At 39.3% G+C, this 17,380-nt stretch overlaps 1 protein-coding gene across 2 annotated transcripts in view; it reads right to left on the reverse strand.

Annotated features, from left to right (window-relative positions):
- Positions 1-17,380, reverse strand: part of Zfyve9 (zinc finger FYVE-type containing 9) — a 133,551-nt gene that overhangs the window by 40,681 nt on the left and 75,490 nt on the right. The window contains exons 5-11 of one of the 2 annotated variants that reach the window (XM_021200451.2): positions 14,817-14,916; positions 12,407-12,583; positions 10,700-10,869; positions 7,812-7,932; positions 3,851-3,973; positions 2,449-2,604; positions 1,237-1,461 (exon numbers count right to left, since the gene is read on the reverse strand). In XM_021200451.2, coding sequence (XP_021056110.1) covers positions 1,237-1,461; positions 2,449-2,604; positions 3,851-3,973; positions 7,812-7,932; positions 10,700-10,869; positions 12,407-12,583; positions 14,817-14,916 — 1,072 coding nt within the window. The remainder of the gene's footprint in view (positions 1-1,236; positions 1,462-2,448; positions 2,605-3,850; positions 3,974-7,811; positions 7,933-10,699; positions 10,870-12,406; positions 12,584-14,816; positions 14,917-17,380) is intronic. The other variant, XM_021200452.2, reaches the window with a different exon arrangement.

Raw genomic sequence — 17,380 nt, forward strand, 5'->3', positions numbered from 1 at the left:
AAAGAAAGGGAGCTGAAGTGAGCTTGGGAGCAAGCTATTAGGTAGCATTCTCCTATAGTCTCTGCTTCATTCAGTTCCTACCTCCAGGTTCTTGCCTTGAGCTCCTATCCTGGATTCTCTAATGAAGGACAGCAATCTATAAGCTGAAATATTCTCTACAAGTTGCTTTTGGTTGTGGTATTTATCACAGTAACAAAAAGTAAACTAGTACAAAAGATGACTTGTTGAGAACATATTATTATTTACTCATTTATATATTAATGTTTCATTTATTGTTTTACTTTATTCCTTCAACAGCATAGTGTAACATGAGTCAAGAATTTAGATCACCATTATATAAAACAAAACAAAACCCTGACAATTTGAGAAGCTAATGATCAGAAAACTTAAATTACTTTCCTAAACTTATACTACTAGTAAATGTGCAGCTGAACACCATACTCAAGAGTTCTTATCCTTAGATAAGCACTTTTTTATATATTTTTAAAAAGATTTATTTGTTTGTTTGTTTGCTTATTTATTTATTTAATTCATGTGAGTACATCCCTGTCTTCAGACACACCAGAAGAGGGCATCAGACCCCATGACAGATGGCTGTGAGCCATCATGTAGTTGCTGGGAATTGAACTCAGGACCTCTGGAAGAGCAGTCAGTGCTCTTAACCGCTGAGCCATCTCTCCAGCCCTAGATAAGCACTTTAAGTAAAGATACAAAACTTAAAGTAAAGCTTACATTCATCTTTAATGTCTTAAAAAAGCGCGCGCACACACACACACACACACACACACACACACACACACACACACGTACTGCTACTGCTACAATCATGGGCAGAAAAGACTCGTCAGATAGCTTACCAAGTTGAGAGTCGTTGCAATACCATTAGTCAAGCAAAACAAATTTTTATAAATGTTTCTAACCAAGTAATAACAAAAATGCATACAGATATACTATAAAATGATACCTTTTCAAATTAATTATTTTAAATATGATGTTTTTATCAGTGAATGATAAAAGAATAAATTTGCAAAGGAAGAAATACAATGAAGGTCCTCATTTGGTATTCTCTCTCTTTCCATGATAGCCAAGTACATTCAGACACTGGTCATATTTAGTATGCCTTTTTTTTCCAAAGGTTATTTCTTATTGAATTGTAACACCAGAGGGGGATCAAATATTTCATATTTTATTTAATTACATGTCCTGGCTGTACGCTTTAAAGACATCTATACTTACGTCGATATTCAGCTCCAAGTCTTAACAAGAGTCGAATGGGAAACACTTTGGCCCAAGGAGTTTCCCATTTCTGGATGAGAATCGCAAACAGGTAAGGAGGGGCTGGAAGCACCAGGTCTTGCAGTGACTGGTAGGTAGACGTCACATACAAGAACCCACCATGTTCTTTACTGCCCAGGAAACTCTGACTGAAGAAAGAATGTCCCAAGCTGCCTACAACATTCCCTAAAACAAAAAGTTCATTATTTTCTGTCAAGAAATCAATCATATTTTAAATAATTATTATCACCAAAAACCAAGCAAGACACAACCAAACACAATTTCCCAATCTTTCCCTGTGAAAAACCCGTATTTGCAAAAACTTTATTTTGTGTATGTGTGAATTTGCACATGTGTGCATATGTGTGTGGAGGCCAGAAGCCAACCCTGGATGTCATTCCTCAAGAGCCAATCTTCTTTATGTTTTTGAGACAAGCTCTTTCACTGTGGCTAATTCCAAGGTAGCCAGTAATCCCCCAAGAAATCCACCTCTCTCTGCCCTAACATCTTGCATGGAAGCTCAGTATACTATTTTGCCCAAACAGCTTCACTTGCAATAAGCCACTGGTCTGGTTGGAGGCCTCTAGCTTCTGCTACACCATCAATACTTCACCCAGACTCCTGCTATTGCCCTGTGTCATGGAGATCCTGCAGGACAGGCCCTTTCACACACTCCAGAAGTTGATCGATGGGGTAATGTTGGGCTGAGCCAGCTCTCCCCACTTTGCTCAGGCCAGGAACAGGGCCAGCTCCTGACGGCAGCAGCCAGCAAGGGGGATCTGATGATGACTCAAGATTAAGGGTCCTTCTACTTGATACCAATGTTACGACCCTTAGGAACTCCAAATAACATGCTTACCCCAAGGTCAATGGATTCTCTTATAATTTTGAGTCTATCCTTTGTAAATAAAGAGAATCACAGAAAGTAATAAAATATATAATGTTTCCAACTATGGAAAGTTCTAACTTGCCTCTAATATAAAGTACAAGGGCTGGAATATAGTTCAATGGTAGAGTGTTTGCCTAGCACAAATAAGGATCTGTGTTCAATTCCCAGCACTGTAAGAAAATATAAAAGTTCAATGTCACGCTTCCACATCTAACAGGACTGTTTTATATATGAGTTCATATTTTCATCATCTACAATGGTGCAAAGTTATAAAGCATTCCTACCTGCCAGGGCGTCCCGGTAAAGCTGTACAAAGTGATTAAAGATGTCCTTGGGCAAACCTTTCTCATCTGGCAGACACTGCAGCAGAATAACTATCTCAGACTGACCCACTGCATGCATCCCTTTGGTTGTAAAACACCAGCACTTCCTGTTCACATCTAAAGGGGAAGTAAAAATACATTCTTCTTAGTAAGTGATCACAAAAGGATACAAAGAAATGTTACAATACAGCAAAAAAGGAAAGAAACTGAAAGGTCATGTAAGCCCATACAATTCAACTTTAAATTTTAAATGGTCACTATATAAACAAAGAATCATTGTAGAAAATAAAATATGGCAATGCTTTTGTTTGTTTGTTTGTTCCTCGATACTTAGGAAAATAATTGGAAGGAAGTTAAAAGAAGTAAAAAAAAAAAAAAGAAAATATATTTAAGACTTAAATAGCCAACAAAGATACAGTCCTCTATGTTACTGTGAAAAAAAATAATCAGGTGCTTCAGGAACTGTAGGCTAGCTAATTTCTCTCTCTTTTTTGTTCCATAATCATTTATTGGGCAACTTCTTTGGGCAAGATACTGTACTAGGAAAAAGCACTGGATGGCTTCTGTCCTCAAATGGAGAGTTTAGCTAATTTCTAATTGTAACTCATAAACTGGATGTGGTAAACTGAAATTTCAAGCAAAACAATATTTAATTTGGAATGAAAAGTGGGTAACATTAACAACAGGTCAAATATATAAAGGTATAATTAATGGCTGAGGCAGAAACCGCCATCTCATCAGTGGACAATTTCTAAGGAAGCACGCAGAGGTGTTTCTAGTCTCTAAGGTCAACATAAAACAAGCACACAGTGGAGACTGGAGGGCATTCCCTGCAAACTGCCTCTTCCAGGATAAATGTAGTCCTTACTTTCTAATATATACCAGAAAGAGTCAAAATCTAAGCTATTGTCTTCTTTCTTACACTGATGCCCACATACTGCCAGCATCAAGAGTTCAAGTTTCTTCTGATAATTTAGTATCACAGCTTGAGTATCTATTATGTAGAACATCTTTTCTGCACATAAGGTGACCAAAGCTTCTGGACCTTAAGATCTGCTATGAACTGGCTGCTCCCCTGGGTAACTTACTAACAATTATTCTAGTCATGAGTTGTGACTTAACATACCCATGTCAAGAATTGAGCCCACATCACTGCAAGACTTTTTGACTTTCCTCCATGGAGAAGTCACCTGTCTCACCTCTGCCTGAAGGTGAGGTTCACAGCTGGTTTATAGGGACCAACTTCTTCACAACTGGTTCCAGTAGGATGTGATTATATACTAAAATATTTTTGTGTGAAGATTATAAAGACTCTAAAAAGTATGTGTTTAAATTGTTTTTAATTAAAAAAATTCTAACTTACAATTTACAATTTTAACCATTGACAATAAATTTGCATTTAAAACAAAGACAAGTGGGTCAGGGCCACCATCCTCCAGTTGCTGCATGACTGAAATCTGTGACGGTTTCTCTTCCACAGCATAATCTGTAAGAGAAAAAAACCATTGTAATGGATTGGTTAAAGGGACAAACCGTGAAGGAAATCTGGTGGAGAATGGGATGACTCGTCACACAGAAGAGACAAGCACTTGATTTATAAATAGGATGACACAGGTCATGGTCTGTACCCATGGTTTCCCTGCATATACCCTGGTTGGAATGAAAATAAAGCTGTCCTATATATAAACCCTAAAATGGTTTGTTTCACATCTGCTCTACCTTTTTATTTAACAAAAATGTTCAAGTATTTTAACAAAAAATGTCACAGAACAAATGTTTTAAGACCAACAATCAAAACTACATTAAAAGATGATTATATACTAGGGATTCTTATGGAGAAGATGTCAAGAAATCGGGACAGAGGGAAACTGATTTTTTTATTCTATTTAATTATTTGACCCTTACATTAGACTTTTTTAATGCACTAGAAAAATATAAGTAACTATTTTCTTGAAATAGTTTCTCTAAATCTGAGAATTTACCACAAAGATCACTGAAATCATTAGTAAGCCACACTTGAGACGGCAAGCACAGACAAGTTAATACTAGAGAGATCCAATGCACTCCTCCCCTGATTCTGCAAGCACATACTGAACTACCTGACCACTTCATTCTTTTTTTTTTTTTTTTTTTTTTTTTTCGAGCCAGGGTTTCTCTGTGTAGCCTTGGCTGTCCTGAAACTCACTCTGTAGACCAGGTTGGCCTCGAACTCAGAAATCTGTCTGCCTCTGCCTCCCAAGTGCTGGGATTAAAGGCGTGCGCCACCACACCCAGCGACCACTTCATTCTTAATGGTGTTCATCTCAGTATGAAGTCAAAATCATGACCAATAATCAGAGATTCAAACTTAGAAATAAGGAAGAGGAATTAAAAATTGAAACTTCAGTGCTGTTCTGCTAAAGTATATCAAAAAAAGGATACTATTTTTCACTGATCAAAAGAAATAAAAACTGATTTTTTGACCTTCCTTTCAATGAAAATATGTTTGAAAGAAAAATATAAAGTGATTTAATTTTTTTAAAATAAGTTATCCTATTAAAATAAAAAGCTGCAAAATTACAGTGAAGAGATTGTAGTATCAAAACAGAGCCAAGCAATATGACTTTCTTTTAATAATAAACGATTACAATTCTTTGTTAAAGTATGACATATTAAAATACCTGGGTGTGGTGGCACATACCTGTGGGAAGGTAAAACCATGCCAGGAAACTTGCTAAGGTAGAGTGGGTCTGAGACCTGGGGACTTGGTGAGTGGCACACCTGAGACAGTAGGTGCCCTCCTGTTCCCTGCCAAATCCCTGGCCTGGAACACGTGCCACACTTCTCATATAGGGAACATGACCTGTGCTCAAGCAGACCCAGAACAGTTATCTATGCTAATTAGGTACCTAGGGGTCCTGAGGGCTTAGCCAATAAGCTTTCCTTTGCAGACAGTCCTCCGTGGATCTGTCCTGAGAAGTTGGTACAGTACAGTATGCATCTACTTTCCACAATGGACAGACAATAAACAATTTAGAGCCAGACTGTCTCTTTCATCAAGAATCGCTGTGGGGAGCATGGAGGAGCAGCAACCTAAGCCTCCTGGAGAAGGCCTCTCTGTGCTTCTGCAGCCAAGCTAAGGACAATCACCGCTGAGCTAAGCTGGAGCTCCCCTTTCCCCAGCCATGGGCTAGATGCTGTCCCCAGCTGGCAGGGTCCACAACTCCAACTCCTTCCTCTCTGCCTCAGTGATACCCACATGTCAAGGAGTTTGGGAGCCCCCAGTCCCAGCCCCTTCACGGGCCCGTGGACCCCAGACACTTTGTTCCTGACTTCTCTGAGTGGTTCTCCAGCTCCAACTGGAGGCCTGGAAGCCAGGGAATACCAGCTCAGTTAAACTCCCACGTTTCACCTCCCCAGTGGCAGGTAGGAGTATGACCCCCCAACGCCTTTAATCCAAGGAGATCAGGGGATAAAGCCAGGTGGATCTCTGTGAGTTCAAGGCCAGCTTGCTCTAGATGGTGAGTGTCAGGACAGCCAAGACTACACAGTAAGACCCCGTCTCAAAAATAAAGTTTCACTTATACAGCAACTTTCTGTTGTTGTAGGGAGTCCTGGTAAAAAAGCACAGGGGCAACAGAACTGAAGAGTGTTGAGCTAGCTGGGACATCGACCTCTGATGGGACAACACTCAAACTTTCATGGGATGAGCCCCATGGAAGCAGTAGCATTTAGAAACCTGAATCAAGACCTAATGACTTCATGGTCCAAGTGAAAGCATCAGACTTACAGTTTGTATACAGCAAATGAGAAAAGTGTTAATACAGATACAAAGAATAACAGAATAGAGGAAAAAAGCGAAGTGTTACTTTGCAGGCATTCTAGGGAAAGGCTGAGAGAACTAAGCAGCTTCAAAGCCTGGCATACACGAGGGTTTCAAACAGAGAAAGGAGAAAGGAATAATTAATACCAGCTCAATTGTTGCCAGTTTCTTGCTATAGACATAAGGGCATATCTGATTTAGTGCCCACAATGACATTTAAATAGGTGTAGGTACCTTGTTTTTGAAAACAGACCAGAGTTTACTTAGAAATAGTTCAAAAAAGATGAGTATTTTGCCCTCTATAAAGTTCATTCATTGTTCCATAGCAAAGGAAAAAAGCATATAAGTATAAAAATTAATCTGTAAATGACAGGTAAGGTGTTAGAAGTGAAATGACAAGAGGTGCTGAAAAAGGATTGCAAGAGATTGCACGTGTTCCGATAAATGACCCTGGAGAGACAGCTCGGGATGTAGGTGCACTTGCTGTTCTTGCAGAAGACCTGGCTCATTCAGTTCCCAGCACCCCATGGCAGCTCACAACTGTCCATGACTCCGCTTCCAGGAGACCCTCTTTTGGCCTCTTTGACTACCAGGCATGCACAAAAATACTCAACCACATAAAGTAAGCAGTTTATACTAGCAGTCCATTAAATATTTCTATAATTTGTGGTAGTGTCTACGTTCTAAAGGTAACTGGCAACAGTACAAAAGATAAAAGACAGGATGTATGAGGTTACAGGGACCAGGGAAAAGGCTAAGATGAAGGAGAAATGAAGCTAGTATTAGTAACTCGTCTCTGGCGTAGACTGACTGGATGCTGCTGTGCATGCATCAGCGGCCGCTGCCCCAGCCAGCTCAGCACTCTTAGCTGGGATCACATCTTTGCTCCATTACCAGGACTCCCTACAATGTATTTTTATTAAGAAGGCTGCTGTGTAACCACAAACTTGGGTTATTCTAATACATTTTAGCCTAATAAGGAATTATAATGGTTTATTTTTTTTAATGAAGTACATCAGATACCGGGTTCTCTTTTGATAAAGCTTGTATCTGTTAAATTCAGTTGCTTATACCATCTTTTACCAAGGAAAAACAAATACATTTATATATCTATTTAATTAAAACATATTACAAGCCTGTGCTACCACACCCAGCTAAAAGATACTATTAACAGCAAAAGTGCTGCTTAAGTCCTCCTGATGCATCTTCCTGAAGGTATTATCATACTTTAAAATGAAAGGTAAATTAGCATCCTGAGTGCATCTGGCTGAACTCTAGAACCACAAGCAACTCTTGAGAGCTTGGTAAAGTTTGAAATATCTTTCTAGAGACTAAAAATGACATTATACCAAAAACCATGAACAGCTACACTAGAATAGTCACAGCCATATTTTCATGGCATTGTGGAAGTTGTATTTGTTATTAGACAGAAAAATGGCTATCACTGATCATCCTTTCCTTACGCAGAAGGCAATGTGTGGCACGTACTAACTACTCTGTCTGAACACTGAAGCCCACATACCTCCTTTCACACCAGTGGAGATGAGGATGGGAGGAAGGCCATCTTCAGGAATAAGGTTCATTGCACTTCCAACAGGACTTCCAACCTGAGTGATGCTCCCAGAGAATAGAGAAGTATCAGCCTAGGACAAGCAAGGCACAGTGTGAGCATTAGAGCGTAAGCAGAACTCCAGGAAAATAGAAGTAACTATTCGGGTAATATACTGGCTACTTTTGTGTCAACTTGACATAGGCTGGAGTTATCACAGAGAAAGGAGCTTCAGTTGGGGAAATGCCTCCATAAGATCCAGCTGCAAGGCGTTTTCTCAATTAGTGATCAAGGGGGGAGGTCCCCTTGTGGGTGGTGCCATCTCTGGTCTGGTAGTCTTGGGTTCTATAAGAAAGCAAGCTGAGCAAGCCATAGAAAGCAAGCCAGTAAAGAACATCCCTCCATGGCCTCTGCATCAGCTCCTGCTTCCTGACCTGCTTGAGTTCCAGTCCTGACTTCTTTCAGTGATGAACAGCAATGTGGAAATGTAAGCCGAATAAACCCTTTCCTCCCCAGCTTGCTTCTTGGTCATGATGTTTGTGCAGGAATAGAAACCCTGACTAAGACAGGTAAACACTTGGAATTTATTTATTTATTTTAATTTAAGACAAGGTCTCACTATGTAGCCTTGGCTGTCCTGAAACTCACTATATAGACCAGTCTGGCCTCAAACTCATAAAGGTCACCTGCCTCTGCCTCCCAAGTGCTGGGATTAAACGTGTGGGCCACCACACCAGGTGCCCCTTGAATTCCTTAGATGGGATCTCTAGCCCAGGCTGTCCTCAAACTCACTACATAGCTAAGGATGATCTTACCTTCTGATTCTACTGCCTCGACTGCAGGCATTCAATATCATGCTCAGTTTATGTAGTGGTGGGAATTGAACCCAGGGCTTTATGCAAGCAAGGCAAGAACTTTCCCAGCTGTGCTCCAGTCCCAGCCCCAGTAAAGTTAATCCTAACAACACACATTACAATCACTACAAAGTCCATAACTTTTTGAACAAGTATTTCTAAACATACATTTAAACAACAACAATTTCTGGAAACTTTAGAAGTACACACTTTATCCAATAATGTGAACTTTGATCTTTGGATGGTCATGATGCAGGTTCACCAACTGCTTTATTCTGGGAAGAAATGGATAATGATGGACAGCATATATGTATGAGGACAGGGGTATGTGAGAAACCTCTGTCTTCTTTGTTTGGGTGTTTTATTTTGAGGCATAGTCTTAGTATGCAGCTCTGAATGAAACACACTATGTTGACCAGGCTGGTCTTGAACTCTTGCCTCTCAAGTGCTGGAATTAAGGATGTGAATCATATGCCCAACTTAGTATTTTTTCCAATTTGCCATGAATTGAAAACTGCTCTAAAAGGTTTCATAAAAATGTATCCAAACTTTTATTCTTTAATTAAAGAGTAAAAAGGCAGGACTATACACAGGTGGCACAGGCGTGCAATCCCAAATTTCCAGGAAGCTGAGGCAAGAACATGGAATGTTCAAGGTCTGCCCCAGCTAAGAATGAGATCAAGACCAGCTTGCAACTTAGTGTGCTCCCAATCCAGAATAAGGTTTCAAGGGGCAGCCAGGCGTGGTGGTGCACACCTTTAATCCCAGCACTCGGGAGGCAGATTTCTGAGTTCGAGGCCAACCTGGTCTACAGAGTGAGTTCCAGGACAGCCAGGGCTACACAGAGAAAGCCTGTCTCGAAAAACCAAAAAAAAAAAAAAAAAGGTTTCAAGGGGCTGTATTTATAGCTCAATGGTAAAACCTTATTAATCTACCATTTACAAGGTCCTGGATCCAATCTTCTAAATCTCAACAAGGATAAATAAATAAATAAATAAATAAATAAATAGCTGGTATTCTCTGTGTTTCTTAATATTAGATTTTGATTAGAAAAAAAAAAGTCTGAGTGATCTATCTGCATGTACACCTGCGTGCCAGAAAAGGGCATCAGATCCCATTATAGATGGTTGTGAGCCACCATGTGGTTGCTAGGAACTGAACTCAGGGCCTTTAAAAGAGTAGTCAGTGCCCTTAATTGCTGAGCCATCTCTCCAACCCTGAATATTAGGTTTAAGGAAAGAAAATCCCATTAGTTTCAAAACTGTAACTTGACTTCTACAGATAGGAAAGTGAAAACCTACTATAAGGTGAACTGTGAGCACTCCATCCAGGAGAAAAAGACTTATAAACTTCAACTTTGGCATCGTTTTTAAATATTTTTTTTTAATATTTATTTATTTATTTATTTAATGTATATGAGTACATTGTTGCTATCTTCTGACACACCAGAAAAGGGCATCGGATCTCATTACAGATGGTTGTGAGTCACCATGTGGTTGCTGGGACTTGAACTCAGGACCTCTGGAAGAGCAGAGTCATATCTCCAGCCCCTCATTTTTTAAATCTTAAATGGAAACAACAAGTTAAAACAACTGAAGATGCTGGAAGAAAAACAAACACAATGTCCCTTAGTTATTTTCAGGGCACTCTACCCTTTCCTCCACAATACTTCTGAGGTCACCACAGAACCCAGGAACATAATTTGAAAACCAATATTTAGGGATCTTGATACCTTCTAAGCCTGGCCTCTACCTACAGCACCAGCCTGAGTCTACCTGGCAATCTTTCCCTTGAAAAGAACTTGCAAATATAGAACAAACAAGAGCAGTCAATTTTGCCATATTTCCTTTACTTAGACACAGACACAAATGAAGTTATTCTTATTAAATTAGGTCCAAAGTACAGAAGGTTTCACACAGAAGTTATTCAACTTAACAAAGGACAGAAGACAGATAGTACCATGCTAAGCAAAGTAGTAGTAACTATTAGCTGCCCTCCTATTCTTACCTCTGCTGGTAGAGGACTGGTGGCTACAGGCTTGACTGGGTCATGTGACACAGCCAGAGTTCCTGCAGAGGAAGTTCCATTCATGGTTAATTTGGCTGCATCAGCAACTTCTCCATTAGGTAAGATCCCATCAGCAAACCAAACTCTCCTCTGCTCTCTGGGCTGAGGCACTTGAGGGACCAGGAAAATAAAACAGGCATCAATGTGACATTGATAGTGTTTCTAATGGCAAAGAAGAGGTCACCAATTCCAGAGGTTCAAAGAGGTCCCTATTTATTAGCATCTTAGGACTACATACAAAAGAACAGTGGCTGAATAAGAGCAGTAGTAACAAACAAAAACTCTTCTTTAAATATTATTTACTTAAAAAAATACAGTAATTCTTAGACACCTCTATGATTATGTTACATAGTCTGTTCTGCATTGCTGACAGAAACCATGGAAAGTGCTTTAAATGCCCAGAAAATGGATTTACAGTATGGGGGGGAGGCAATGGGGGAGGAATCTAGCAAAAATAAATCCCCAGTTCCTAAAAAAAGAGGTCCACAGAAATTAAATATTTGGGAAAATATTTTGGTACTACTAAAGGCAAAGATACCCTGAAGAATATTGAAGAGACACTGATTACTCAAGGAAGACTTGGCACAGACATCTAGGAATTGAGGCACTGACTGACCAGATCTTCAGCTAAATGTAACTGAAGGGGGAAGAACTGATCAGGCGCTACTCTGCACTTCAGTGAAGGGACGGGGCAAAGCTGGAAAACAGCACTTGATGAACCAATGTCCGTAAGTCCAGTGTGGAAATCAGTCTCAACAGTTTTAACAAAGAGACTAGGGAAGAACAACAAAAATAACAAATGAAGCAAAGAGAATAGGATTGTAAGAAAGCCCGAACTCACAAAATACAAGGATTCTATTCTAAGGGATGGTCGGAAGAGGAGAGATGGAAGAATGATCATTGCAGTAGAGGTCTGATCTTCCAATGGGAAGGAACACCGTAACAAGGGAGAGGAGGATTACTAGGTGAACAGACACAAAATTAGCGAAGACAGATTGAAATAACAAGGGAAACAGCTTGATAAGGTCATTTTAAGGAAATATATAATTGTTTTATTTATAATTCATATTCTTCTAAATTTATAGTGTGCCTTTCATCTGACACTGTCATAACCGTAAAGAAGTGACAACTCCCAAAAGTTGAGATTACAACCTATAATATGACATAATCAGAGTAAAAGTCCTGGATTTAAAGGTCTATATATGAGGTAATATTTTATATTTTTATAATGAACAAATTAATTATGAAAAGAGAACATGGCAATGTTTACTTCTGAAAGCACTATCAGAATGGACTGGTTAGCAGGAAGAAGGCTCATTTTTATCACTTGGCAAACTCCTACAAAGAACATTTAAGTAAGTATGAATATAGGACCTTACAGGATGGTTTCAAAGTCTACAAGGTATAAGCACTGAAATTAGTTCAATCTTAGGTTGGAAGTAAATGGGCATGTTTTCAGAGGTCCCTCCAAAATATCAGGCACTACAGTATTTTTTCCTTGCCCACATATAATCCTGACATATCTCTCATCTTTAATAGCCACCCACAGAGGCTTATCTGTTTTAAGGAGTGGTGCTGTAAAGCCCTCTCAGCACCTTTCAGAGGAACATGGTGAAGAAAAGGAGAGAACAGCACATGATCCCCTACCTTCTGTTCCAGGGTGCTTTAAAACTCCCACAGGTACCATCACAGTGGGAGGTGGAGAGCTCAGGGCTCCTGAGGCCTGAGCTTGCTGCAAGGGAGGGATAGTAGAACAGTACTCAGCAGGATTGTTAGGGTTAGGGCTCTGGCTTGAGGCACTCATCATGTTCTCCCAGGCTTGAGCTAAAGCAAATACAGACACAATCAATGTGAATGGATTGCAAAATATGGACATCAAGACCTCGACAATATTGGATAAATAACGCAGCTCCTCACTAACACTCACAGTACGTCTCTTGCCCAGCTACTGAAGGTATTCAGGATCAGATGGCTTTAATTCAATTAGAGAGACCACTTAGCTAAGCAAATTATTTGATGAAAAATAATAACTCCAGGACTGTCGATACTACTGTTAGTTATGTGTATTTGTTTATTTTTTTTAAAGGAGACCTTGTATTTCTTAAGAGGGAGGAAAGTAACATCAGATCTGCAACTAAGATAACCTTTATATTGTCTATTAAAAAAATCAAAATCAGGGACCAAAAAATATAATTCCAATGTATGACTGTTTTAATCTTAGTTTTAGATTTTCAGGTTCTTTTTAGCTGGGATAAAATCTCATTTGAAAATTCAGAAGCTTAAAGCTCGGGACTATGTGTCTCAGTATTTCTACGGTTTACACTTTAATTCAGAAAACACCTGTATAGAAGTATCCAGCAGTAAACCAGTGCATGGACAACATAGGATCTACTTGAACATAAAAATGTGCCACTATCATATGAGTGTGATCAACCAGTATGATCAAAAATACATTAAGAGTCTACATAGCTATAATCTTATTAACTACACACTGGCATAACATTCTCTTTAAAAGTAAACAGGATGGATGGAGTTACAGAAACCAAAGACATCAAAGTTTTTTTTTTTTCTGAGGTACAGGTACTATATGGCCAAGAACATGAACTACCCAATTTTTGAGCACCTTAAAAACAGGATAACCCCCATTCAACATCAAGGAATTATCCAAAAGATTTTGAATATGTATTTCCTCTATGGCTAGTAACAAAAGCTATGTTCATTTGAAAGCACTGGCAGGAAGAGGGAAGGAAGAGAATAGGAGAAAGGAAAAAGAGGGAACACTGAAAAGCATCAAATTAAATATTCAGAAAGAGACCAGGCTAAGCCATGCAGGAGGAAGACACTGGCAAAACCAGAAGTAATTACCTTAGGATCCCCTGCTAAGGGCCTCCTTATCTTAACAAAATGTAAGTGATTCCATACGAATCCTCTGCCATTTCCTTCATCTTTAGCTATGCCAAGTTAAAACAATTTGCTATCGAGCTGGAAGACCTCGTCAGATAAAAAAGGCATTAGGTCCTGTGATTAAGCTGTATATTCTTGTCTGTGGATATGTATCCACAAACGAAAGCCGTGGAATAAAAAACATCAGGTGAGCAACTCAGTGACATAACCACCATCCAGACACTGATCCGTAAGAGTAAAGAGAAGGATTCGTGGTTCATCCAAATTTTAAGAATTCAGAAATGGGAGGAAACTAGGTAGATCATAGGATATTAGAACAGATCAGATAAACTGACATGCAATAGGTTAATAAGCCAGCAACAGGAAAACATCACTATGAGCAATGCAGACAGACAGAGCAGGAGGGATCTAAGAGCAGATAAATTCTAGTCTCCAGGGTGTCAGGGACAGAGTCAGCAACAGTGTCCACTTTCAACACTATGTCTACTTGGAATTGTTCTAGTAACTGCATAAAGACACATCCAAAGAGAAAATACTATCGCGTGGTAAGCTTTACTGTATTTATTCACAACAATATTCAAGAATTTTGGTTTTGATATTTTTTGTTTGTTTTTTAACTAAAATGTCCATGGATTAATTTCTAGTCCCATAAAAGATGAATAATGATTAAGTTTTATCTTCCTTCTCTTGGCTATATTCTTTTCCCATGTAAAAGATACTTTTTCAGAAATAACTGGCAAATAAATGCACGAATTTCTACTTCACACTTGACACTAAAATACTTATTTTTAAGAAAATTAACATTGTTAAGAAAGTAAGTTCTGAGGAGAACCCAATTTTAAAATCTCATAGCTATGTAGTCAACACACACCAGCCCACCCCTCTCATCATCTGACAGGGACATGCAGAGTTACACAACACTACTTTCTCAAAGGACTTTATTCTTCCCACAGAACTTACCCAGCTTTAGCATTAACTCATTAAATCTGACAGAGGAACTCTGAAAATCTAACATACTTCCAAAACATGGAGATTAAGCTCAGGATTTTCAGTTACAGTTATGGCATTCAGGAAGGTGAACAGGGGAAAAGGGACTTTTCATAGGAATTCTCTGCACTGCCCAGTGACTGCATCCAGCAGTTTCAATACTTACCATTCATCAGCACTGAGTGACAGATTACACACACTCTGGCTTCCTTTCTGTCCATGTATAGCAGTTTGCATTTTAGGCTGCAGCAGGAAGCACAGAAAACCTGGGAAGAAAAAAAAATATACTGAACCATCATGGTACAAAACAAGTGAACTAATACTGACCAGCTCTGATCAAGAGTAAACAATATTAACTATCATACAACAGAACCAAAAACAAACAAACAAATACAACAACAAAAACTGCAGTTCAAGAAGCTAGAATTCAAAGCTAGAGATCTACAATTTTATAAGGATGTCAATAAAGCTTGATGAAAATAAAAATATTGGTCATGGTCACACAGAAAATACATAGCAAGGAAAAAAAAAAAACAAGATTTTAGTTACCCTTGGGCAAATTCCACATAACACCAGTACCAAAGAGATCGTTGCACCCATTTATCTATATAGGATCAAAGATGACAAGTTCTGAGTTTTAAGTTCTGTTTTCTATTTCCTAATAACCATACTAGTTTGCTATGAAGAATAAAATCAAAACATATAACTCAATAATAAAAATCAGCACAGCTCTAGCTATAGAAAGCCAGAGCAGGCCAGAGTCAGCCAGGCCACGTTCTGACCCCTCATTCTCACCTTCTGAGCTCAGCTGGGGCCTCCCTTCCTCTCCCTCTCCACACCATGATACAATTCCCCAGGTTCTGATAAGATTGATTTTCATGGATTCTTTAGTCACTTACCACATAGCTTTGTAGAGGAAGAAAGCTATTCCCAGTAAAATAAATTCTATCCTAGTTTTCATGGCCTGGAATTATCTTATGCCTCATAAAGTTGAACTAAGAGATGAGAGTCATATCAAAGTTAACATTAGTTAGAGCAGCTTTTTTCCCATTTGGGAAAATTGACATATTTAGCTACTATTACTAATTTAGTTTATAGAGGACTTTGCATTTTCAAATCAACTAAGATATACAGAGTACAGAAGGTATGCTAGACTTACTTTATCCAGGAAGAAACTAAGGGTTATGTTTCTACTTTCTTTTTCTGAGACAGTTTCACTCTGTAGCCAAGACCTTGAAATTACAGCAATCTTCCTCCTGCCTCAACACTCTAACTGCTAGGACTACAAGTATAGACCACCACACCCAGCTAAGATGCTGAGGAGCCGCACAGAGTCATTAGAGCACACAGTGAGACACTCTGACTGGGATCTGCATGGAACTCTTGAGTAAGCTGTGTGCAAAGCTAAGAAGTTAAATTCTACATTGCAATGGAAAACCTAGGATATCTAATTCTCAATGTTGGTGTGCAAAGATGTAGAAACTGAGTGGAGCCAACACAAGAGAGGCTATGTGCTATATATGTACCACGTGCATGCAGATACCCATGGAAGCCAGAAGAGGGCACTAGATTCCTTGGAACTGCAGCTAACAGACAACTGTGAGCCAAGTGGCTCAATAAATCTTAGCCATATGTAAATGTTCAAGTTAAGTATAATCCCCTCCACTTTACAGATGAACAAACTGCCTTGTCTAAAACAAAAGCAGCAGGTAAGCAGCTATAAAGAAGTTCAAAACCTGGATCACATTATTTCCAAAGAAAGTTCAAGGCTGAATAGGTAATCATCACCTAGTATATTTCTGATCTTTAAGAAATACTGATCCCACTTCGAGCGTTCTTAGAAGGGGGAACAAAATACCCATGGAAGGAGTTACAGAGACAAAGTTCAGAGCAGAAACTGAAGGAATGACCATCAAGAGACTGCCCCACCTGGGGCCCCAGACACTATTGTGGATGCCAACAAGAGCTTGCTGACAGGAGCCTGATACAGTGTCTCTTGAGAGGCTCTGCCAGTGCCTGACAAATACAGAAGTGGATGCTCACAGCCATCCATTGGACAAAGCACAGGGTCCCCAATGAAGGAGCTAGAGAAAGTAACCAAAAAGCTGAAGGGGTTTGCAGCCCCCTATGAGGAACAACAATATGAACTAACCAGTACCCCCAGAGCTTCCTGGGACTATACCGCCAACTGAAGAAAGCACATGGCGGGACTCAAGGCTCTAGCTGCATATGTAGCAGAGGATGGCCTAGTTGGTCATCAATGTTAGGAGAGGTCCTTGGTCCTATGAAGGTTCTATGCCCCAGTATAGGGGAATGCCAACGCCAGGAAGCAGGAGTGGGTGGGTTGGGGAGCAGGGGGAGTGGGGAAGGGGATAGGGAATTTTTGGAGGGGAAATTAGGAAAGAGGATAACATTTTAAATATAAATAAAAATAATAATAATTTAAAAAAAAGAAATTCTGATCCCGTGAGGCTGGAGAAATTGCTTAGTGGATAATGTGCTACAAAACATGATTGGTGACCTGAGTTTAAGCCCCAGAACACATATAAAGGTAGAAAGTGGAAGGAGAGGACTCTACACAGTTGTTCTCTAATCTCCACACACAAGGCTTACACTTGTGCACACACACATCATTTGCACACAGTTAATAAACAGACACTGACCTCTTTTGATATTCACAATGACCTTAGCAATATACTTCAACTTTTTTTTTTTTTTTTTTTTTTTTTT

This window comes from Mus pahari, chromosome 6 (assembly GCF_900095145.1).
Source record: "Mus pahari chromosome 6, PAHARI_EIJ_v1.1, whole genome shotgun sequence".
Lineage (NCBI taxonomy): Eukaryota > Metazoa > Chordata > Mammalia > Rodentia > Muridae > Mus > Mus pahari.